Raw genomic sequence first — 24,316 nt, 5'->3', positions numbered from 1 at the left:
TTTTTTCTTCTCATAGTGACTGTCAAGCAACATATCTTTAATTTTATTCTTTTGCATGACAAATGACTATCTTTTGTTTGGGATTCGGCTTAGTTCCATTGGTTCCCTTTACCACCACCACTGCTGGTGCCTTCATGCTGAGATTACTTTCCATTTATTCTCTATATACCTTGTATGCACACAGCTATTTGCATATTGAGCTTCTTGAGAGCAGCATCTAGATAACTATGGCAGACTGGAGGGAGAGAGAAGGAGAGATGGGGGTGGGGGTGGCTTGTCCTGAGCCTATTCTCTGCCATTTGAAGAATCATTAAAACTGACTGGGGGAGGAGGGAAGTGTGTGCTGATGGAAGATACCCCCGAAAGTGCTGCTTTGAAACCATTTTGGAGAGCAATTTGGAACTGTGCCCAAAGGGCTATAGAACTGTGCATACCCTTTGATCCAGCAATACCTCTGCTAGGTTTCTATCCAAAAAACATCTCCAAAAAGAGAAAAATACCTATCTGTATAAAAATATTTATAGCAGCTCTTTTTGTGGTGGACAAGATTTGGAAATCAAAGGAATGCCCATCAATTGGAATGGCTAAACAAGCTGTGGTATATGATTGTGATGGAATATTATTGTGCTATAAGAAATGACAAGCAGGGTGATTTCAGAAAGGCCTGGAAAGATTTGTTTGAACTGATGTATAGTGAAGTGAACAGAACCAAGAGAGCATTGTGCACAGAGACAGCAATATTGTTTGATGAAAAACTGACAGCTCAACTATTCTCAACAATACAATGATCCAAGACAATCCCAAGGGACTATTGATGAAACATACAGTCTACCTCCAAAGAACTGATATTGATCGAACACAGATTGAAGCAGGCTATTTTTCACTCTTTCATTTTTTTCTTTTATTCAATTTTCTTATGGAAATGACTAATATGGTCATGTTTTACATAATTGTACACGTATCTGATTGCTTACCACCTCAGAGGGAGGGGGTAGGGGAGGAAGGGAAGGAGGGATAAAAATTGGAACCCAAAACTGTAAATAAAAATGTTTATTACTTTAAAAAAATCATGAACCTGTAAAAAAAAGTTTGGGGGTTAGCTAGGTGGCACAGTGGATAAAGCACCAGCCCTGTATTCAGGAGGACCTGAGTTCAAATGCGGCCTCAGACACTTGACACTTACTAGCTGTGTAACCCTGGGCAAGTCACTTAACCCTCATTGCCCCGCAAAAAAAAAAAAAAAAAAAAATTGGCTTTGAAAGTCAGGTGCCCCCTTCAAGAAGCTAATGAGCGATACAACAACAATTAAGCTTGAAGACTCCAGGACCTTTGGGGAACTGTGAATGGTCAAAGAAATCATTTTGCTCCTTACCTAAGGAGAGAGAGCATGCACCAGGGGATGAAAAAAGGGAAATGTCACTACAAAATCATTTAAAATAAAAGGCCTCCTACAAATTGTAGCCAAAAATGTAAGTGGGTGGTTTAACAACTGATATTAATAGTTTGTGCCTGTTAAGGTTTGGGGGTTTTTTCCAGCCTCATAAATGCATCTTCTGAAAGGCACAGTTGAAAAATTTCCACATTCCACATGGGCCTTCCGTACACATTTTCCCTGCATGGAAAGAATCTGCCTGAAATACTGCTTTGACTCAGATAGCCATTATGATGAAACAGATTAACCAGAATTCATTAGCAAAACTGAGGGGCAGCTAGGTGGCGCAGTGGATAGAGCCCGGCACCTGGAGTCAGGAGTACCTGAGTTCAAATCCGGCCTCAGACACTTAACACTTACTAGCTGTGTGACCCTGGACAAGTCACTTAACCCCAATTGCCTCACTAAAAATAAAAAACAAAAAAAACCAACAAAGCAAAACTGAGATGTTTAAACACAGAACAAACAACATGAAACCTTCTTAGATGAGTCATAGGTAGTCTGGGTCATGGGTACCACAAAGTAGACCCCTGAAGTAAAATTATTACATATACTTAACCAGTAAGTTAAAATCCGCATGTTCACCATTAAATGTCCTCATTCCTGTTTGGATACAGGTCCGAATAAATGACTTTTGAGATCTCTTACAACTGAGTTTCTATAATTCTCTGAAATATGCCAGATATTTATATTTCCCTCTCAAGGCACTGAACAAACTAAATTTTTCTAACTCTTGAGTATCCAAACGTACTATCAGAACTATGTCACTATAAACTTTCAGCATTAAACATTAAGCGTTGTTTGTAATACATTATGGCTTTGTGTTTATCACTGCTAATGAGGTATTATATTTTCCATTCATATCAAACTAACCTTTTTTTTCTCTTTAGCTTCTGCCTGTGAGTTCTTAGACATTGTGGAACTGCTGCTGAAGTGTGGAGCTGACCCCACCCTACGAGACCAGGAGGGCTGTCTGCCTGAGGAGGTGACAGGCTGTAAAGCCGTCTCTTTAGTACTGCAGCAACACACAGCTGGCAAAGCTTAACTCCACAGCTGGGAAGCTGCAGCCTTTAACTAGCCCAGGGCTTCAATAATGAAAGAAAACTGCAATAATAACCCTTCTCTGCCACTCTTCTTTGGTATGCATTGGCTAATGAGGACTAGGACACTCAGAGATGTGGACTGGTGGTTCAAAGCCTCAGCCATTCATTCTTTCTGCATACACTGGGGAGAATAGATGAACTTGGGTGCAATGCATAATATGATCAGGTTCTTTTGAGCAAGCTCTGATACCATTGCTCAAGAGGGCAGGGGAAGGAAGTAGATCATCTTTCACAACATTAAATGTGGCTGCTCTTTAAAATATGGATATATAAGCAAAAAATGACCATTTGACACAGAAAATGAGGGCATCTATTCATGAAATACCTTATTTGGTGGTAACCAAATGGTCAGTGGCACTAACACAACTGAACACATTCCAAGTATACTCCTCATTTGACAGACAAATTTGAGAGGGGAAGAAGAGGTAGTGGTCAAAAACAGTAAGGAAAACATTTGTTTGCATTCTTTGAGGGATGTGGAAGGCATAAGGAAGATCCAGTAAGTTCTCTCAGTGGGAGAGATATTGATAATGGACAAAGCACCAATTAAGCCAGTATTCTTCTCCTAACCAACTTGGGGGAAGAAAAGAGAGGGATTTCCTTAGTAGCCAGCCCTCTCCCTCCAGATACAATGTTTGTGTCAGAAGGATTTCAGCATTATGTTATGTAAGAGTCTTTTAAGACCTAGTGTGAAATGGTGCACAATTACCCAGTGCTTTTGAGGGTGGAGTGGACACCAAGGTAACCTCTGTTGTTGTAAAAGTGTATGGGTGCTTTTAAATCAGTATACTAGTATCCATCCTGGGCTCTAAGTTTGCCTTGTTATCCTGGTTCAGACTAATCCAGGAAACTCTTTTGAAAGCTATTACTGTACAAATCAAGTAGCTCATTAAGTAGGAAGTTAGTTTGAGGTCTGTAATCAATATCAAAATAGTAGCAGGCCAAGCATCTCAGAACGTTGATTGGTGGTGAAGCTTTCCATCAGCTTGTACCCCCATCAGGAGTGCTTCCATGGCAGAAGTCAGGCATGTTGATTGGTGCCTCTCTTGCTGGAGTGCTCTCAAGCTTACTTGAAGAATTAGCTCTTCTAGGTTATTGACCAACATCTTTCACCTGTATTCAGTTTTTTAATTATTTGGAAACCTGATGTGCATGTTAGAGCCTCCTGAAGTTCCACAGGTATTCTTATAGAACATTGTCCTTACCTTGGCGCTCCCTTCACAATATTCAAGCTACACTGCAACTCACTGTGGCTTTCTTCCACTGTGTACCCTGGTGTGTGTAAGAATCCCCCTCTCCTGGTTGCAGCCCAACTGCAAAAACTGTTGCATGCCCTCTTAAAATGAATGTCATTTTGTGAATATTAGTAACAGAGCACATTTAGGAAAGTGTTTGTTCTGTACAGGCTTGAAGGGCAGCTGCTTGGGTCTATTGACCTTTGTTCACCTGATTCTGCCAGCATTTCTTAAGCACCTGCTCTGTGCAAAACACTGTTGTCTTTTGTCAAGATTTGGTCGTTTGAACTTGATACATATTAGCCAAACTTTCAGTTTCCTCTTCTCTCACATCAAAACAAAGTCAATGGGACTTAAGTGTGAGATAGCTTTTTTTAAAAATTTATTTCACTTTAAGGTTTTTTGAGTTCATCTTTACAACTTTAGGTCATTAATTGAATATAATCATCACCCTAGAAATATCAAATGCATTATAAAGCCAGTTTCAAAATATTTAACCCTTCTTTCATTACGTTACCAAGATTTGAATTCAGAAAACTTTTCCAGAAGCAGTTAATATTATCATACACGGCAGCCTGTGAATTATCTCTTTGTATCGTAAGGGTTGTGCTGGTATTAGCCATTACAAAAGTGGAAATTTGGTTTTGATTCCCCTTTAACTCTTCTTGAGTTATTATAAAGAGAATTATGCTCCTGCCTTGAGCATTTTTTATGACAATTCCTTGAGTTTCCTTGCCAAAAGTGGAGGAGCTACTCCCAAGTAAAGAATATGTTTTGAGGCAGAAACTCAACTAGTCATCTGAGAACCTCCTCATGGTGAGTACATGATGAGCTAATGCTTCCATATCACTTACTTGGATTTTCCCATAATTTGGCCTAGAGATTACCATACCTGAAGTCAGGAAACCTGGCTTCGGATTCCGGCCCTGATCATCTTTGGGACTTAGAGTGAATCTCTCTACTTCTCTAGGCCTCACTTTCCTGTATAAAATGAGGAGATTCTGGATTAGGTGACTGCTCATGTACCTTTCAGCTCTAAATCCTATGAACAAACTGGTTTGAAAGAGGAAGTGTAGGTCAGCTGTGAATCCTGGATATGTTAATAATAATTCAAATTAATCATACTCAAAAATATAATGGGAAGTATTTTGAAACAATTATTTCTGGTTCTATTATAAGAACCAACAAGAATTTTTAAAATCACTTTTCAGATGCCACTGTTATTTGGGGGAAGGGAGGGAATAGTTTGAGTTATTATTGGCTCAGATATCTGATTCCAGATCTTTCCTGTTTGATATTTCTAATGCAACAGAGCATTGTAAAATTTGTACTACAATCAGTTTCTGTGGGGTTAGAGCTATCTTTTGGTTAGAAGAATAAATCATCTGTGAGTGATGTAACTAAAAAACTTCTCAAACCCTGTTTGAGGTTATTTTTTGCATCCTTGCTCTTTGGCCTTTATCATAACTCTTTTGGTCTCCATTTTTAAAGCAGAATTTTAAAAGAAAAGCAGTCAAATTTTTATCTATACTTTCGCCCTTCTTCCCACCAGTCCCATGGCCAGGTACATTATTCTGATTGTTACATCTTTAGAAGATTTTTTACTATCATCCTAAAATTTCCCTTCTAACAGCCTTACAAAGTTTTACTTTGTTTAAGTTCTGGATTTGGAGTAAAGACCCTGAGTTCAAGTCCCAGGTCTGCTACTTACTGGCTATATGGCTTTGGGCATGGTACTTCATCGAGTCTCAGGTTACTCATCATCAAAACGTGAGAGAGCAGGAGTGAGAAATGACCTACCTTTAAGATCATCTTTAAGGTTTCTTCCAACTCTATGAACCTGTGAATATAAGGAATGAAAAGAGAGCATACAAAGTATCAAGTGGATTCAAAACACAATATCAAATTTATCACCCTGTCTTCCAAATGCTTTCCTGAAGCTTATTTCCTCGCCTTTCCCACTATTTCAAGGGTTAGAAACTTTTTGTGGACTTGTGATACTTTTGTGGGGTTTTTTGTGGTTTTTTTTTTTTTTTGTAAGGCAATTGGGGTTAAATGACTTACCCAGGGTCACACAGCTAGTAAGTATCAAGTGTCTGAGGCTGGATTTGAACTCAGGTACTTCTGAATCCAGGGCCAGTGCTCTAGCTGCTCCACTTGTGATACCTTTAATAGTTTTTAGAGTCACAATCCAAGGAAAATACATACTCTGTATGTATATAGAGTGTATCTACTTCCTCACCAACATCAGCCTTCCAAACCTGGACCTAGAATCCTAAAACCACAAACTATTAGAACTGAAAGAGACCCAAAGCCATCTAGTCCAGTTGTACTGTTTGAAAGCTAAAGCAGCTAAACCTACCTCCCAGGGTTTGGGTAGCAACCATCAGGGTTTTACAGCCTATATATCTGGGACAGACATTGTAGATGGACAACAAATATAGTTGAATAGGAGGAAGAGTGTACTGGGTTGCATTTGGGAAATGGTACAGCACTTTGACGACCCCCAAGCTCCGCCCTGAAACAAAATAAAACAAAAACAAAACTTAACACTAGTACTCTATGGCTCTGAATTGCGGAATATAAAGAATAAGAACTGCATATTACACAATAAGCAGTGAAGATGGTTTGTGGGATTGATGTCAGTGATTGTAGCACATTGCCAACAAAGAATTTAAAAGGCTGATAAAAGATATGATCAACTAGATGGATTATGGGTTGGCCATATAGCAAGAGTAGGGAATAAGAAATGTACCTAGTAGGTGCTGAGGATAGCATGTTCTTTGTGTGAAGCTCCTCTGTAGACATATACTAGAGAGCCTGATCAGGAGGACTTGGATGGGTTGTGAGCTGTAGCCCTGGATGGAACACCTATGTCAGGGAGGTCACAGAGTCATTACAGTATGAGTATCACTTTCAAGTGAAGAGGTTGGACTAGATCATCTGCAAGGTCCCTTACAATTTGAAATCCTATAATCCTTAAAAAAAAATAAAAAAACTTAGAGAAACCTTTAAAAGGGTAGAGCCAAACCCTTTGAATCCATAAACTGCTGGGTCCTTTACTGTTTAATCTCCTAAAATCACATCATGGCAGAAAAGAAAGCCACATGGAGGTTAGTTATCATGTAAATAATGCCTGTTTTACCTTTTCAAAGTGCTTTATCATGAATTTGTAATGATTGGAATGATGCCAACTACTGGAGACTTACTATAGGAAAGCTCCACCATGAGGAGAATGCCTCAGAGGGCAAGGCCATGCGGCTTTTCCTTGGCGTCAGGAAGTGACGGTTGCTCATGGGTGCTGTCTATCAAGGCTACCAGCCAATCAACTTGAGGAGCCTCCTATTTTCTGGCAGGGGACAGGAAGGAGGAAAGAGGGCCTGCGCGGAGAGCTCTGTGTCCTTTTGGTTCCTGACTTGGTGGTGAAAAGACAGAGAGGAGCTGAGGAAAGATAGGATTGCGAGGTTGTAAGAATTCTGTTCTCAATCTTTCTCTTTCTATATTTCAATAAACCCTTAAAAATCTAAACTCGTTTTATCAGTGATTTTAGTCAGTTTCCCCCAAAACTGGGGGAATAGATTAGAACCCACATTTAGAATTTTAAATTACACAAATTATTGCATTTTTTTTCTTCACAGTAGTCCAATGAAGTAGGATCTCTGTTTAACAGATTAGGAATCTAGGGATATTTAAAGATTCACTGGCTTTTCCAAAGTAACCCAACCGGGTTAGTGGCAGCACCATTATTAGGACCAGGTTGACATGATGACAAAAAGGGACAGATGCCCATGTTTTGTTTTTAGTTTGATAATCTCCAAAGCCTCATTTGGCGTGGCAAATTGCAGCATAAATAATGACTCCTTAATGATAAGAGGCCCCCACCTCCAGCCTTGGTGTTAGTCTACTCCAGACTAACTAACTAAGAGTTGAGATTTCTTGACATCCAGCCCTCTCTCCTCTGTTCATTACATTATTCAATGCAAGGCTTCATTAGGCTAATATTATCCAACAGGCATTTATTGAAGCACCTACTGTGTAAATCAGCTTCATAAGCGTGGGAGGGTAGAAGCGTGGCAGACAGCAGTTTGTATGAAAAGATCTGGGGATTTTCATGGAATGTAAACTCAATATAAGGTAGTAATGTGGTGGCCAAAAAAACCCGAATGGAATCTTGGCCTGAATTAGAAAGACTTGCTGTATGGGGAAAAAGAAGCACTAGTCCTCTGCTCTGCCCTCTTCAAACCACATCTCTACATCGTGTTCAGTTCTTGATGATATTGTTAAGCTGGAGAATGTCTAAAGGAAGACAGCCAAACCAGCCTTGTCATATAAATTGGTTAAGAGATGTTTAGCCTGAAAAGAGAAGATTCAAAGGGAGACATATTAACATCGGTCTGGTATTTAAAGGTCTGTCTTGTGAAAGAATCAGCTGAGCTTGGGGGCAGCTAGGTGGCAAAGTGGATAAAGCACTGGCCCTGGATTCAGCAGGACCTGAGTTCAAATCTAGCCTCAGTCACTGGACACTTACCTGTGTGACCCTGGGTAAATCTCTTAACCCTCATTGCTCCACCCCACCCCACCCCCCCAAAAAAAATCAGCTGAGCTTTGTTTGGCCTGAGAACCAGAATCAATGGGTAGAAGTTAGAGGCAGATTGAGGTTTGATTTCAGGAAAAAAACTTCTAAACAAGAAGAGCTGCCCCAAAATTCAATGAACTACCTTAGAAGGTTGTTCTTTCCCTCTTTTTGGAAGTCTTCAAAGTGAGAGTTGATAACCACTTGTCAAATGTTATAGTGAGGTTCCTTACAGTTTTAGGTTTGACTAAATGGGTCACCAAGGTCCCTTCCAAATCTAAAACACAATCTCCTGCAATAAATATTAAATACATACTGTATTCAACCCACTGTGCTAGTTGCTGGTGGAGATATAAAATTTGAATTAGAGAAATTTTGAATTAGCCAAACTAGACTCTCAAGGAGTTTATCATCTCAGTGTAGATTAAGAAATCAATAGATAGAGCTGTGTCGTGCCATCATTTCAGTCATGTCCAACTTTGTGACCCTATTTGGGGTTTTCTTGGCAAAGATACTGGACGGGGCAGCTAGGTGGCTCAGTGGTAAAGCACCAGCCCTGGAGTCAAGAGGATCTGAGTTCAAAGCTGGCCTCAGACACTTGACACTTACTAGCTGTGTGACCCTGGGCAAATTACTTAACCCTCATTGCCCCACAAAAAAAAAAAAAAGATACTGGAGTAGTTTCCCATTTCCTTATCCAGTTCATTTTACAGATGAGGACCTAAGGCAAAGAAGGTTAAGTAACTTGTCCAGAGATACTACTGCATTTGAGCTCAGGTCTTTCTGACCTGAGTGACTCAGCACTCTATCCACTGCTCCACCCAGTTACCCTAGACACAGCTGTAACATAGAGCAATACAAGATGAGTACATTACAGTTACAACCAAGGAGGAAAAAATGTTAAGGGAGATCAAGGAAGATTCCAAGACGGAAACTGCATTTAGTTGAGCTTTAAAGGGCACCTAATGACTTAATGTTGAAGAAGAGTAAGGATAACACTCCAGGCAGAGGATGCAGAGTGAGAATTGCATGAATACTTCACCACTGGTCATCCCACCAATACCATAGATAATTAAGAATTGGTTCTCTACTGATGTCTCAGAATGTTTCATGAAATCACTCAAAAACAGTCTTTCTACAATACATGAATATCAGAACATAATTCAGAGTTAAGCTTATAATATAACCATGTCTCTCATGAAGATGTGAGAATTATGGACCGTTTTCCACATATTTTATATGAAACACCACATAATTCTGTCTGATTCTCTTTAGTCAGAAGTATAGCAGTGGAAACAGATCTGGAATCATCTGTTGGGTTTTTTTTTAATGTTTCAGCATTTTCTAGCTAAAAGGTTGCTATTATCCAGTGAACCTTTTTATTAAATAGGTATTTCTTTGCTTCCTGCCAGCTTTAACTACTTGGCTGTGGCTTATTGTTCCATGTCCTGGACACTGCAGCATCTTTGAGGATTAATATGTACCAGGTCTAGGATAGCAGCAAAGCTAAGCTTTGTCTGCTTAGAGGGTTAAGTAATAGAGCTCATTAAGTAGCTGTTTCAGTTGTACATAGAGATTTTTAGGTGTTTCTTTTTCAAAACTGAAATGTGAGATCTTAGTTGCCCAACATCTATGTTAAATTTCAAGCTTTCAAAGCCCCTTTAGTAAGTCAGAGTGCATTCTTCAAAGGAGAATGCATAAAATAGACCACACTCTACCTACACACCAGTACAGATTAAATTTCTTTTCCTATGATGATTTGTTATTGTTTGAATTGTTAAAATATTGATCAAAATAAAAGGAACCAGATCCCAAATTCATTTTCCAGTTTCTTTGTCCCCTGATCACCAGAACAACATTTGCCTAGTTTTTAACCTGACTTAGATTTTATATAGGCAAAAGTTCATTATGGCATGTCAGCATGCCCTAAAGCCTTCATTAAAGCCTCTCCTTTGCTGTGTTAGCATGGTATTGTATTTTTCCCTGTGGTAAACTCCCATTATAAAATAAATACCTTGCTATTGCATGGATACCCTCATGCTGTGGTTGAGATCCATGTCCTCGGGTACAAAGTGACATACAAGAAAGTGCTGCTTTCCTCATAGTGTAGCCTCTTCAGAGCTGAAGCCCCTTCCTCAGTTCTCTATATAACAGGCTTTTAATATTTTGTTTAAAATGAGATTTGGAAGATTTAGTCAACTTGGAATTTGATCTGCTCAGAGAAACAGTTATACAGTATTGTGATGGTAATAAAAGGATCCGTGATTAGTTGAAGCATTGACTCAGTTATCTTTTCATTGTTTCAGTACCATTTCATAATGACTGAACTATAGATTTTCACTCATAACATAAAAGCCTAGTTAACATATTGAGAGCTGACTGAGAAAGTAATTGTCAAGCGTAGGTTTTAAATGAAGAGAAACAACCTTTCTAGAATAACAGTCTCAAAAACCTACTAGTTGGAATCCTTGTTTTCAGTTTAAAATACACAAAGAATAATGAATTTTTAAATGATATATTAATTGGCACTATGCAAGGAGAAATCAGACCTAGTCCTAGGTCATCACACCTTGAAATATTCCTGCTAGAGACATAGAAAATTCCAAATCATCAAAATAAGGGTCGGATCCTTATGAAGAAAAAGACCTTTCAGAATTTTCCTATTTGTAATTTTATCATATAAATCAAGTGAATTTCAGCATTTTTTCACTGTTTTACATGCTACTTTCTTTCAAATTAATGCCATTCTAAAGCTGTCTAAATGCCCTTTTTTTTTTTTTTTTAGTGAGGCAATTGGGGTTAAGTGACTTGCCCAGGGTCACACAGCTAGTAAGTGTTAAGTGTCTGAGGCTGGATTTGAACTCAGGTACTCCTGAATCCAAGGCCGGTGCTCTATCCACTGCGCCACCTAGCTGCCCCTAAATGCCCCTTTTTTAATGAACAACTAGACATTTCTGAAGACAGCTAACCAATATAGTACAAGGTCTACTATAACAGGAAGGCCACATTAGGATATAGTAACAAGAAATACAGGCATGGTTGCCTCTGAGTTTTGTGCTGGCTTATGTGATTTGGCTGTATGCTTCATGGCCAGTGCTGAGGCTGTCTTACTCTTAATATTGGTTCTTACCATACTTATATTCTTCCTAAACAAAAGACACCTTATGTTTATACAGTATTTTACATGTATGTGCCTTCACATACATTATTTTATTTGAGTGTCACAACAAAACTGAGATGTAGTACAAATATCCCCAATTTATAGAAGAGGAAAGAGGCACACAGAGGTTGTGACTGACCTCAAAGGCTATCTTTCACCCTTCCACACTCATTTTGCAAATGAGGGAACTGACACCCAGGACAGTTAAATGCCTTGCCCAAGATGACCCACAGCATCAAAAGTGAGATGAACCCAGGTCCTCTGACTAGAGTCAGTTCTCTGTTTACCATCTCACATTGCCTATCACACACAACTAGTAATGGGTAGAGCCAAGATTTCACAGGTCACTGATAAAAGCACATTAGAGTTGGCCAGGTGCTTTCTTCACCACAATCCTGTGAGATCGATATTGTGATCTTTTTTTTTTTTTTGAGGTGAGGAAACTGAGGCTTAAAAAAGCAAAAATGGGGGGCAGCGAGGTGGTGCAGTGGATAAAGCACCAGCTCTGGATTCAGGAGTTCCTGAGTTCAAATCCGGCCTCAGACACTTGACTCTTACTAGCTGTGTGACCCTGGGCAAGTCACTTAACCCCCATTGCCCCGCCCCCCCAAACCACAAAAAAAAAACCAAAAAATAATAAATAAATAAAAAAGCAAAAATGACTTGTTCAAGGTCACCCAACTAGTATTTTCAGACAATAATCAAACCCAGATCTCTCCTAACTGCAACACATTTTCCACACCAACTTGCTGCTCAGAGAAATAACTTGCCAAGATGAGTGGTTAACCCATGACCCTAATTCCCATCTGGGACACTTTCCTACCTTCCCACCTGTCCCCAAACGGGTAATTGTTGGGGATAGTTCCTCATTTCTGGGGCCAGCAAGAAAACAAAGTTAAGCGATGGTTTAGAATCTCTGGACTAAGATGAAGACCACACTATCAGCTACCCATCAGAAACACAAAATGGTGTCAGAGAGGCAGCCAGAGAAGAGAACTGAGGAGTCCTTCCCAGACTGAATCCCAGGGGCTTATTTACCTCCTGCTCTTCTTTTGGCGTGAGAAAATAACATGCACCAAAAATTAACCTGTACAGTGGCTGTGAACTTGGAGCATGTCGGGAAGGGAGGTGACCTTCATGCAGAGCCTGAGCTGCAGCAACACATTGTGTCGGGGCCAGGATTTATTCCTCTCACTTAGGTGGCAATCCTGGTTTGCATTTTAATATTTGGAAGGTAAGTTCAGCTTGATGGACACTTTGTGTAATAAAACATTCTTTTAAAATACACCCCCCACACACACATATGGATGAAAAGTGGCCGAGCAGTGCCCACAGCTCTCATGAAGTACATTTGTGGAGCTCCAAGCTTAGTCCTGGATATGTTTATAGCACTTTAGCCCTGTTTGTGAGTTTGGAGCCCTTCCAAAAAAAGAAAAGGGAGACATATATTATTGTTTATAATCTGCTTTATTCCACCAAACCTTTACTGAACAGACTTGTGGATTGCTGTCTAAATCCCTCAGTGCCTTTAACTACCGATGCCGAAAGTGGTTAATGCGCATTCTAAATGAAGCTTGGCATCCACTCTAGGAAATCACTTTAATTGAGAAGCATTAAATGTTAAAATGATTAAAAAATATAAAGCCAACGCATGCTGAGTAGAAAGGGCCCTGGTTCACCAGTAATATGGTTCTTTTTTATAGTGTTCCCTCCAACTTGGATAAGCACTGGCTATTTACAGGTATCTATCTGCTACAAAGCAAGACTTTGTCTTCCGAGGACACTGTCTGTAGACTGCTGGACAGTAAGCAAACAACAGCAAGAAGGAATACCTCAGTGCAACGTTTTGGGATCACACCATCTTTCAGAGAATTTGTGGTATGCACAAACAGTAACAAGGAAGGATGTCATCACCATCATAAATGCCTGTCTTTCTGAAATGAAAGTCGTGCCCCAGGTTTCCAAAATATGTGACAGATTTAACCCCCAACTCATCACCTGCACTTTCTATTCCTGTATAAGGAGACATCTGCCAAAACCTGCAAATGCCTTGGTAGCGTGGTTTAACCTTGCCCATGGTTTCACCAGGACATGGACCAAAACCCACTTGGGTTCATGTTTTATATTAGTAAATTAGCTCAAATTCCAATAGAAAGTTGCTATTATGGAAATGGGGAACAGGTGAGGGATGGGTTGAAAAAATTCCGTGTTGACTGTTTCAGAAAGTTCAGAGGTTTGTTGTTTAATTTTATTCCATCCTGGAAGTAAGTATCTTAGGAATTTGTCCATCTTGGACTCAATGAAGGAGCATTACACTTGATAACAACAGATAATATTGAGTGTTTACTATGTGCCCTGCACATTTCTAAATTGTAGAAATACATATACAAGCCAAAAGAAAGCTCCTGTCCTCAAGGAATTTGAATTCTGAAGGAGGAAGACCACACATAAAAAGAAGCTGAAAGGGGTGAGGGGGAAGGTACCATATAGGAGTATGGTATAGAGAGTCCAGAATGGTGCCTGAGCACCTTCATTAAAATTGGGGTTCTGGGAAGAACCAGCCACCATAAGGGCATTACAGAGGTGGAGTGAACTTCCAGGGCTGAGAAGGCTACTGTGGCATGATAAAGAAAGGCTGGAGATTCATGATTCCCAGACAGGAATGACCACAAAACTGGCCTGAGGTTTAGGGATGAGGTAGATGTAGGGTAGGACTTGTTTATGTGCTTCCTGCCTGAAATCACCCCAGAATCGTTCATGGTATAAACCCTGAGGTCTGATTCCTCTTTTAAATAGGGTTTAGGTAGCAAGCAGAAAAGACACCAAATGTAAAAAAATCCTCAGAAATCCTTATTTTAAGAGATCTGGGAAGGAGAAAGCACCAAATAAGCATGTGATATACTCTTTCTAGGGCAAGAGCTGATCATTTAAAAGACCTTTATTTAATCGTTCTAGTGGTATATTTTTATTACCCCTCTTAGAAGCATGATGATAAAAAATTCCCTCTTCTTAATGATTTTGGTCCCATTTTATAAGCATTGATTTTTCTTTCCTCCTCTCTCACCCATCATATTTCTACTGCACAAAGGGCAACATGGCAGCTTGATGTTTACTTTTCAGTCGCATGTTCAGCAAAGAAAAAATTCCCAAAGTGGAATTTAGTTATTCACTCTTTTGGCCAGTCTTTGGGACTTGGGTGGGGGGCTGTGGGGGGATAGTGAATTTTGTGTGCTAAAATGGAACTAAAATGGCATTCTTCAAAGAAGGGAGGAATTGAGGTTATAATATTTAGAACCTAAAGATGATTGTTTTTAGAGAGGTTCAAAACTGAACTCCACTGAACGCAGCAAACACCTTTACTCCTAATAATTTTTATTCCAGTTCAAAGAAAGAGGCTCATGAAGTCAAATAATCAAAGAGCTTAAAGGAACCTTGGAGGTTGAGAGCAACCCCAACCTGAACTAAGAAATCCACAACATTCAATTTCTTGAAAATCTCCACTGATGGGCAACAGCTAAGCTAAAATTGGCCTCCCTGGGTCAATCATTGTGACAGGTTCTATCCTCCAATCCATTTAAGCACCTACTATGTGCCAGATGTGGGGCTGTGCATCTATTAGAACAAGAGTAATTCCCAACTTTAAAGTAGAAAATCACTGGGGCAGCTAGGTGGCACAGTGAATAAAACACAGGCCTTGGATTCAGGAGGACCTGAGTTCAAATTTGGCGTAAGACACTTTACACTTACTAGCTGTGTGACCTTGGGCAAGTCACTTAACCCTCATTGCCCTACCCCCCCCCAGAAAAAGAAAAACAGCAACCCAGTATATAAAAAAAGAAATCACCACCTCAAAAAAAAAGTGGGGCAGGACCCTCCAGTTCCTTTTAATTTGCTTCTGGTCTGCTGTAGGGCTTGAGTCCTCACCCACCAACCCCATGTAGATTTCTTGGTCTAAAGAGCTTCAGGTGGAAACTTTCCACCAATGTGTATTGATAATTTGCCTTTGATTTATATAGTCTTAGTTGCTAGAATCATTGAGAAATTAAGGAACTTGCTTATGGTCATTGAGCTGGTATGTATCCAGGGTAACCCTTGAACCCAGATCTTCATGACTCCAAGGCAGTCCTTTTATCTTCTATTCTAAGCCACTTTTCCTCCTGCATTTGGCTACATAAAATCCTGAGACAAAAAATGAAGGATTCCAAGACAAACGGGAAAGCTGATTTATGAGCCCTCCATCTCAGTCCTACTGGGCTCTGAAACTCCAAGCTGATGTAATTTTCTCCAACCAGTTATTTCTTCCCTTCCCTACTTCTCTAGTAACTGACCTTTTGAGATGCCTTCAGCTTGAAAATCAAACTACTCAAGAACAGGTCTTTAATGGACAAAGAAAAAAGGTAATCACACAGAGTAGTGCCAGGGCCATTTGCAGATGAAGAAATTGGTGATCAAAGAGGTTAAGTGATTTATCGAAGGTCACATAGCTAATGAGTGGCAGGGTCGAGATGGGAGCCCAGCCCTCCCAACTCCAAGAACAACACACTTTCCAATGCACCATTCAGCCTCTCCTACCAGATCATCTTCTGTTAACTGAGGACACGAAACCCCAGACAAAAATTCCTGGAGTAAATGTCATGTCCAAATATGGAAGCTATACACTGTAGAAAGTGAAGTTGCTATTCAGTGGTTTGTTAGTCCTGGGAACAGTGGATCAGGTGTTAAGTCATCCACAAGTATGGATTAAGCTCTGCCATGTACCCAAACACTGTGCTAAATATTGAGCATATAAAGAGAAGCCAAAATAAAAAAACAAAACCATCCTGCTCCCAAGGAGCTCACAGTCTAGTGGGAGAGACAACATGCAAACAGCAGTGTACAAACAAGATATGTTCAGGATAAATCCCTCTAAGGTTATAGAGGGAAGACACTGCCATTAAGGGGCATGGAGAGAGGCTTCTTGGAGGGGAGTTTTGGCTGATATTTCAAGGATGCCAGGAAATGGAGATGAGGAAGGAAAGCATTCCATGCATAGGGAACAGCCAGAAAAGATACATCGACAATCTAGGATGACGATGCTTTAGTTACAGATGTGAGCCAACCCCCCCCCCCCCCCCCCCGCAGGGTACCTAAAGAGGAAGCCTCATAGCAGATTCATGGTCTTCAGTCTCATAATCAGGAAACTAAACTTCAAACCATTATCATCAGCAGTTCAGATTTTCACCACACTATAATAAAATTTTTATTTGGTCTTCTTTATCACTTGCCCTAGGGGCAGGGTTAGCTCTAGCCATCAAATTGCTGCAATATGTCCTTGTTTTTCCTTCCCTTCCGGTTCAGTTTGCCAGTCCTCCCTCAGCCCAAACAGTACTATCTGCTGGCTTCCTCAACCATCAAAAAATTATCTGAGGTAAAAGATTTTGGAGCACAGACTTGTCATCAGACCTGCAGCTTCTTGAGTGCCCCCTCCGCCCCCTCTTTCCACCCTTTGCTCAGGATCAGGTCAACATTATTACCATTGATACTATAAAGATTGTGGAGCCCAGTGGCTCCACTCAGAATCCCTGCAGCCCGAGTCTGAATTCAGGGCCAAATAACCCACATGATTATGAATCATAGGCTGCCTAGACTGAAGCTCCCTTCCCTACCTACTACTCCTAGCCCTCTCCCTCACTCAGCCCCATTCCTCCTGTGACCACTTCTGACTATCCTGCCCTTCCGTTGTTTCCTCTGGAGCCCCCATATTGTTGTGAGCAAACTACCCTTCCTAATGAAGTCGTGCCCTCCTTCTGGAAATACTTTGTATATATTTTGTTTCCTCTTTTATGTATTTACTTGTTTATTTTGCCTGCAGTGGAATGTAAGCAACTTGAGGGCAGGAGCTTTCATTTTTGCTTTTGTGTCCCCAACACCTAGCACTGTGTCTGGTACACAGTAGGTTTTCATTAAAGGTTCAGTTCAATTCAACAAGCATTTTTTTTTATTAACTCTCTCCTATGTGCCAGACACTGTGCTAGATGAGGTCTTGGGGATACAAATTGGATTTTTGTCAAAGGACCTCATAAATGCCCTTCCCCAAAAGTTCATCAAGCAGTCAGTCCCCAGCTCCCTTTATAGAAAGCCAACCCCACTTGGGAGAGGCAGAGGCATTGTTCTTCCCTTTAAAAAAAAAAAAAAAGGATTGGGAGGTAGCTAGGGGCCCTGCTCAAAGTTGTACAATCATCCAGTGGCAGAGCTGGAATGAAAATCTTGTGACCCTATATTTCTGCCTCCTGTTTAGCATCCTGAGCCCAGCTACCTTTTAGAGATTGAAACGACTTCCTTTTGAAGGGCACTGACTACTTAGCTAGATTCCGAGGGCTGTCCTATTGGTGGACACCATGTAATCACCTTTCTCTCTGGACCTTGTCTCACACCAGGACAAAACTGCAATTAAAAGGAAAAAGCACCCACTTATTTTTTCCCAGACTGGAGCCCAACTCTAGAGAAATGCTCTGACTTTAATCAAAAAAGATTTTATTGATGAAAGTGTCTCTGCTGCTCTCTTATTTCCAGCTAAACTGCAAGTCCTGCATACTAATAGAGCCTCCTTAGAGGAGGAAACAAACCCCAGCCTCACAGGCTTCTAGGAAAGCTTATCCAAGAGAAAAGACGAGAAGGGGGAGCTCACTTGAAGAGCCCTGTGGACTTGGATGAGGTCTTCCTATACCCTCCCCCTGCCCTCACCCAAACATGCTCTTCTCTCTCAAAGGGAAAAAAATTTGTTTGAAAAGACTTGAAATATTCATCTAAGAACCAGTTGCTAAAATCTATGTGATTTATCAAGTTTCTCTGGCCACTCTCAGTATCCTGGGAGAAAGCGCAGAAGGACAGCTTTCCCAGACACAGCCCTTCATTTTGACACAAGATGGAAATCAAGGTCTATGTAATGATTGGAATGATGCCACCTGCTGGAGAGCTACTGTAGGAAAGCTCTCCCATGAGGAGAAGGCATCTGAGGGCAAGCCATGTGGTCAGTTCCTTGGCGTCAGGAAGACGTTCGCTCGTGGGTACTGTCTATCAAAGCTACCAGCCAATCAACTTGAGGAGCCTCCCATTTCTGGGAGGAGGACATGAAGTAGGAAGTGGATGCTGGCGGAGGGGTGCTTCCTCTTTTTTTGGTTCCTGACCTCGCCATGGTGGGTCGGATGATGGGGTCTCTTAGAAATAGTTAGATTTTTACCTTTCTCTCTGATCCTAATGCTCTTTAATAAATACTTAAACACTTAAATACTCTTGCTAAAGCTTATAATTTATTGGTAACCACTTATTAGATTTTAGGTAGTATAGCTAGAATTTTAGCCCCTTACACCTTCCAGCCTACCAATGATAGAGAGACAGCATAATAAAATTGAAAGCCTCCTGGACTGGACTAGGAGGCAAAAGATCTTAGCTCAAATACCAGTTTCGCTACATAATAGTTTTAACTGTAGATAAAGCCGTTGACCTCCCTGAACCTCTTCCTCTGTAAATTAGGGAGGAAGAAAATAAGCTTTCATATAGTGCCTTCTATGTGCCAGGCACTGTGATAAGAGCTTTACAAATAGTTTTTGATTCTTACAACAATTCTGTGAAACAAGTGCTGTCATCTCTTTTATAATTGAGGAAACTGAGGCAGTAGTAGTGATTGAATTCCAAGCCCAGTGCTGTATCCACTCTTCCACCTTGCTACCTCTAATAGCAATGAGCATATTTAAAATTTCTGTGTCACAGAGGTTTTGGAAAGGAAGTGTTTTGTAAACCACAGGTCATTACAACTACTACTGCTACTGCTACTGCTACTGCCACTGCTACTGCTACTGCTACTACATAGACCTGGTGTTTTATGATTTACCTTGAAATATGAACATTTGGTGATTTTCCTTTTTCCAGTGACAAGGATGTTTCAACTCTGGTGCCTTTAGTCTCTTTATTTCAACAGTGAATAAAAAGCCACACAAGTGAAGTTCTTAAGAACTTTCCATATTTATTTTACATAGTATTACCATACACATCTCATGCCAACGCACAGGAGGCAGATACAAACAAACTCACTGGCTTCTGTTATCCAAAGACACATGGGAATAAATAAATAAGGGTAGGCAGGGTCTTTTTTTTTTCCTTTCATTCTTTACCCCCCCCCCAAGGAAACAAGACTTCATTTCTTTTGAACTGTACAGAATTTACACTGCAAAGGGTAAGGGTGACAGTCAAGAGTTTAGGGTTAGGGGAGCTTGGGAGGCAAGCTCAGGACGTTCTGGCATCTGGGGTCCTGCAGCCCTGAACCTGCTTTTGTTCAGCTGGATGCTGCTCTCAAGTGATAGGTAATGATAGGATCTCTGTCCATGTGGGCAAGCACGGGAGCATGGGGGTATCTTTCTTGTCCACCTGGGACACAGCAAACAGCCTTCACTCTGAAACATGCCCAGCTTAGCTGAGTGAATGAGTGATTGATGCCTTGGCTAACTGCCAGCTATCTCCTTCACCAGTGCTAGGATCATGAAACAAGCTCTGTGCTTTCAATTTGGTCCTACCAATCAGGGTGGGTGTGGATGGGCTGGCTTTGCTGAGCTCTCTCTTTTTTTTAATCTTTTTTTTGTTTTTTTTTTGGTCCCAGTTGCTGTGTCAGTACCAATGGAACAACTGCTGGGGGAAGAAAAGAGCCAATTGACCAATCTGAGAGAGAGTAAGCATGTGCCAGTGATGTGCTTTTTATTTAGCTTTCAGCATGCCCAGAGCCCTTCAGCAGCAGGCAATAAAACAAAACTCATTTCCGCTTAATTGAATTCATCTTCATCTCACAGATTCCAACTTTTAAAGTGCAATGCTTCAAAATGAGCCTCCACAGCTCTTGCAGCCGGTGCTGGCTGACTTGGGGGTGGCGGCAATATCCAGAATGGGAACTGAAGTGTCAGGCAAGACCTGTGATCAAATGCATTTCGGAATTCCTGAGCAAGGAATTGCAGGGACCAGATATCGGCCCAATGGATGACACTAACAGCTTTTGCTAAAAGTCCGAAATCTTCAATTTCTAACAAGGCAGCAGATATACATAGAAATTTGTGAATAGCTTGAGCCTAAGAGTGGCATGTTATTTTCTTTCCTACAATATTCCTTATATAGTCATTCACAGTAAACCCCTAGGCCAGGTTATCCCTTAGATTATTTCCTTCCCTTATGGTTGGATTTATTTTTGGCAAATAGACCTCGATAACTTCCCTGTCCCTTGGTGTATCCCTCCCCCTTTTTTAAAATAACATCTACTATTGGAAACTGCAGTTTTAATCTGCTTGGTCCAAGTTTTCTATCTAGACCATTAGCCAAGCACTGAAGATGATGGGCAAAAGTTAATTGCTCCCTTGGAGCGAAGACCAGAGCCAAATACTGTAAATATTTTTGGATGGTCTCCCTTTCATTTTTGAAAATCAGTCCTTTTGTGTAAGCAAGGAAGGAAATTGCAACAGTGCAGCATCTTAGAATCTAAAGAACAAGCTGCCAAGCCATGGAGTTCTGCCCATAAGAGAACCCAAATGCTTCTCTTATTACTAGCCCTTCCCCCAACTTTTTCCCTCAAGTACAGGAGTTCTTAACCTGGGATTTATGAACTTTTTTTTAAAGTGAGGCAATTGGGGTTAAGTGACTTGCCCAGGGTCACACAGCTAATAAGTGTTAAGTGTCTGAGGCCGGATTTGAACTCAGGTAGTGCTCTATCCACTGTGCCATCTAGCTGCCCCTGGATTTATGAACTTTTAAAAAATATTTTTGATAATTACTTTGACATAATTGGTTTTCTTTGTAATCCAATGTATTTTATTTTTCTGCATTTAAAAATGTCCCTCTTGAGAAACAGTCCATAGACTTCATCAGACTGCTGAAAGGGTCCATGACACAAAGGAGATTAAGAACGCCTATCCTAGAATAACTGAGAAAGGGAGATGAGAACATTTGGATGGACAGACATCAGCACAATCCTATTTACTTGCAAAGGTAGCTCACCAAAAAGGGTATCTATTTAAAACACAAAGGCAACCATGGATATATTTTTTTTGATAGGCCACCAACATGTGCTTTGAAGATTTCTTGAAAGGCAGGATGATTTCACCATGCAACCTAAATAAAGGAAACCGTATCAGTGTGTTCATTTTTCTTGCTACTTCATGAGAATTTCTGAGCAAAGGAAGGAATAGCCATGATGAGCACATTAATCGTCCAGGAAGTGCTACAAATCAAGACAGCAGCAGACTGCCCTGCCTGTGCCCCCTCAACTTGCACTATCCCCTTATACTGTTCCTGTGAGGCTTAAAGGAGAGTGAGCTGGGCATATGTGAAGAAGCTACCCCCAAAAAATTGCCAGTTGATTTTCCAAGTTGTGCTAATTAGTTCCGGAAAACATTGCTCCTTGGAGCTTTAAAGGAAATCCTTGATGCCAGGACTAAAGAAATGGGTCCCTGGGACTTTATTTTCAGCCCATACAACCTCTGTAACCTGCCAAGGACTGTGCAGGGCATTCAGGGTTTCCCTTTTTGCTATACTCTCCTCAAAAAGATGGTAGGCAAAGTTCTGTTTTCCAAAAAAGAGAAAACAAAAACTAGGTGTTCACAGTGCTTGGAAATTCCCGGTGTAATACTCATCATCATTGCACATGGAAACCAAAGAATAAAGTCTTCATTTTCAGCACTCTGTATTCCCTGACTTGCCCCCCGCCACACACACACACACACACACACACACTACAAAAGCAACAACATTGAGACACTAGCATTTAGCCCCTGATCTTGGAGAACAAGTATTCATAAGTAGTAATGAACCAGCTGTCTATAGGTCATGGATAGGACCTGCTTTCAGCAGTTACGAGGGCCCTGGTAAGAGGAGTTTTTTGTTTTTTAAGTGAGGCAACTGGGGTTAAGTGACTTGCCCAGGGTCACACAGCTAGTAAGTGTTAGGTGTCTGATTCCGGATTTGAACTCAGGTCCTCCGGACTCCAGGGCCGTGCTCTATTCACTGCGCCACCTAGCTGCCCCATGAGGAGTTTTTAAAGAAAACAGCAGCAAAGGAGAAACTTGCTTATTTCTCCCTTCTAGATGAGGGATTCTTAACAAAAGGTCCATGAAATTGGATGGGTGCTCTTTTTTCTTTTTTTTTTTTTAGTATTTTGATAACTTTTAATATAATTGGTTTCCTTTATAATATATATATTTTTTATTTTATGCATTTAGAAAGCATTATTCTGAGGAGGGCTTCCCCAGGCTGCCAAAGGGGTCCATGACACAAAAAGGATTTAGACCTATGCTTCCCACATGAATGGATTTTATTTCCGGGTCAAAGAATCACAGATATAGAAATAGAAGGGACCTATTAGGTCATCTAGTCCAAGGACTAGCAGGAAAGAAGCCCAGAGAGGTTAAGTGATTTATCTAAGGTCAAACAGGCAGCAGGTGGCAGGATCAGGATTCAAATTTAGGTCTTGTGACTCCACATTAAGTACACTTTCCACAATACTATCTTGCCTCCCAAAGTCCTCAATGGACAATCTGCCCTAGACAGTGAAAGCAGGAAAGAGCTTTTAGCATCCTTGGTCCCTAGGTTAACGCTTGGTAAACCATGCCTGATTGATTTCTTACATCTAGAGTATCTAGCAGTTATGAAGCAGATAGAAACACCCACATGATAGGGAGAGGATGGGGGGAGGGGTGCCTTGCTTTCCATACAACAGGTAGGAAACCATCTGGCAGAATTTCAGCTTACACACAAAGAGCTTTTATCATCAATAGGCAAGGCAGGAGGCCTCAGTTTCCCCATAGGACTGTCTGCTCTGGGCTAGGGAGCTTGTAAAGTAGGATTGACCTCCCTCTTTTCTCCTAATTTATTCTGCACTGTGGGAAGACCAGATAACCCTAGAGATGCTTTCACTTCCACACCTGACAGATGAATATACCCTTACCTAGGGCTTGCTTGGGTATAATCCTAATGATATACTGCATTAACATAACAGGCCTCCCCCCAAAAATGGGTGCTAGGCTTCTTTGGATATCTTAGTTATAGTTGCATGTGTGATTCCTGCCCCCAGGAAATTTGAGATTTAACAGATAGCTCCATTCTATCACTTTTAGGACGTCAATCTAATTGTAAAACACCAAGCAAAAGTGAAAGGTCCAGGATGACTCTTTAGTGTTGCAAAAGGCTCTTCTTTAAATGGGTGTTACCCACAAGGGTACCCTAGATGCCCAACTTAAAATGCACTCTAAAAATAGCACTGCCTCTTTGCATGACTGCCCCTCCAAGCAAACCCTTTTCTAGTCAAGAGAGCGAAACTAACTATTCAGAATCTGCATCTTCACCAACATTTATTTTCTCTGATTGTCTTTCTACATTGTTGACTCCATAGTTTAGTATTTCATCATCTTTCTAACTTGCAGCCTGATTGAATAGAGAGTGATGTTAGTGAATAAAATTATCACGATCAGGGACCAAGAAATTTCCAGATGTCAATCAGTAGGGGAGTCATTTCCCATCTCCAAAGGACAAAGGTCAGTTTGTTTAAACAAAATCAAGGATACACTGACATAATCAAGTAGAGGGGAGAAATCATCTTTTCACACCAAAAGTATGAGAAGTGTTTTTGCTATCAAACAATAGCTGTCATTGTTTCCAGTGACTTTGGGAACAGATGACTGTAATGACTGTACTTCCAAACTTGGGTGTTGGTGATGAATGGATTTTTAATTCGAGGGAACACTGAGTCTGCTATTTTTGCTGCAAGAAGCTCATTTGCTGGTAAAGGCAATGATTTGGGAAGCA

The 24,316-nt window shown here is 40.7% G+C and overlaps 1 protein-coding gene across 1 annotated transcript in view; it reads left to right on the top strand.

The window, feature by feature from the left end:
• ACBD6 (acyl-CoA binding domain containing 6) overlaps positions 1–6,310 on the top strand; it is a 202,345-nt gene extending 196,035 nt beyond the window's left edge. The window contains 1 exon segment of the mRNA XM_044001699.1: positions 2,323–6,310. Coding sequence (XP_043857634.1) covers positions 2,323–2,477 — 155 coding nt within the window. The 3' untranslated portion in view covers positions 2,478–6,310.
• The last annotated feature ends 18,006 nt before the right edge of the window (positions 6,311–24,316 follow it).

This window comes from Dromiciops gliroides, chromosome 4, assembly GCF_019393635.1.
Source record: "Dromiciops gliroides isolate mDroGli1 chromosome 4, mDroGli1.pri, whole genome shotgun sequence".
Classification (NCBI taxonomy): domain Eukaryota; kingdom Metazoa; phylum Chordata; class Mammalia; order Microbiotheria; family Microbiotheriidae; genus Dromiciops; species Dromiciops gliroides.
Note: the sequence above shows the minus strand (reverse complement) of the source record. Positions and strands in the feature narration are given on the sequence as shown.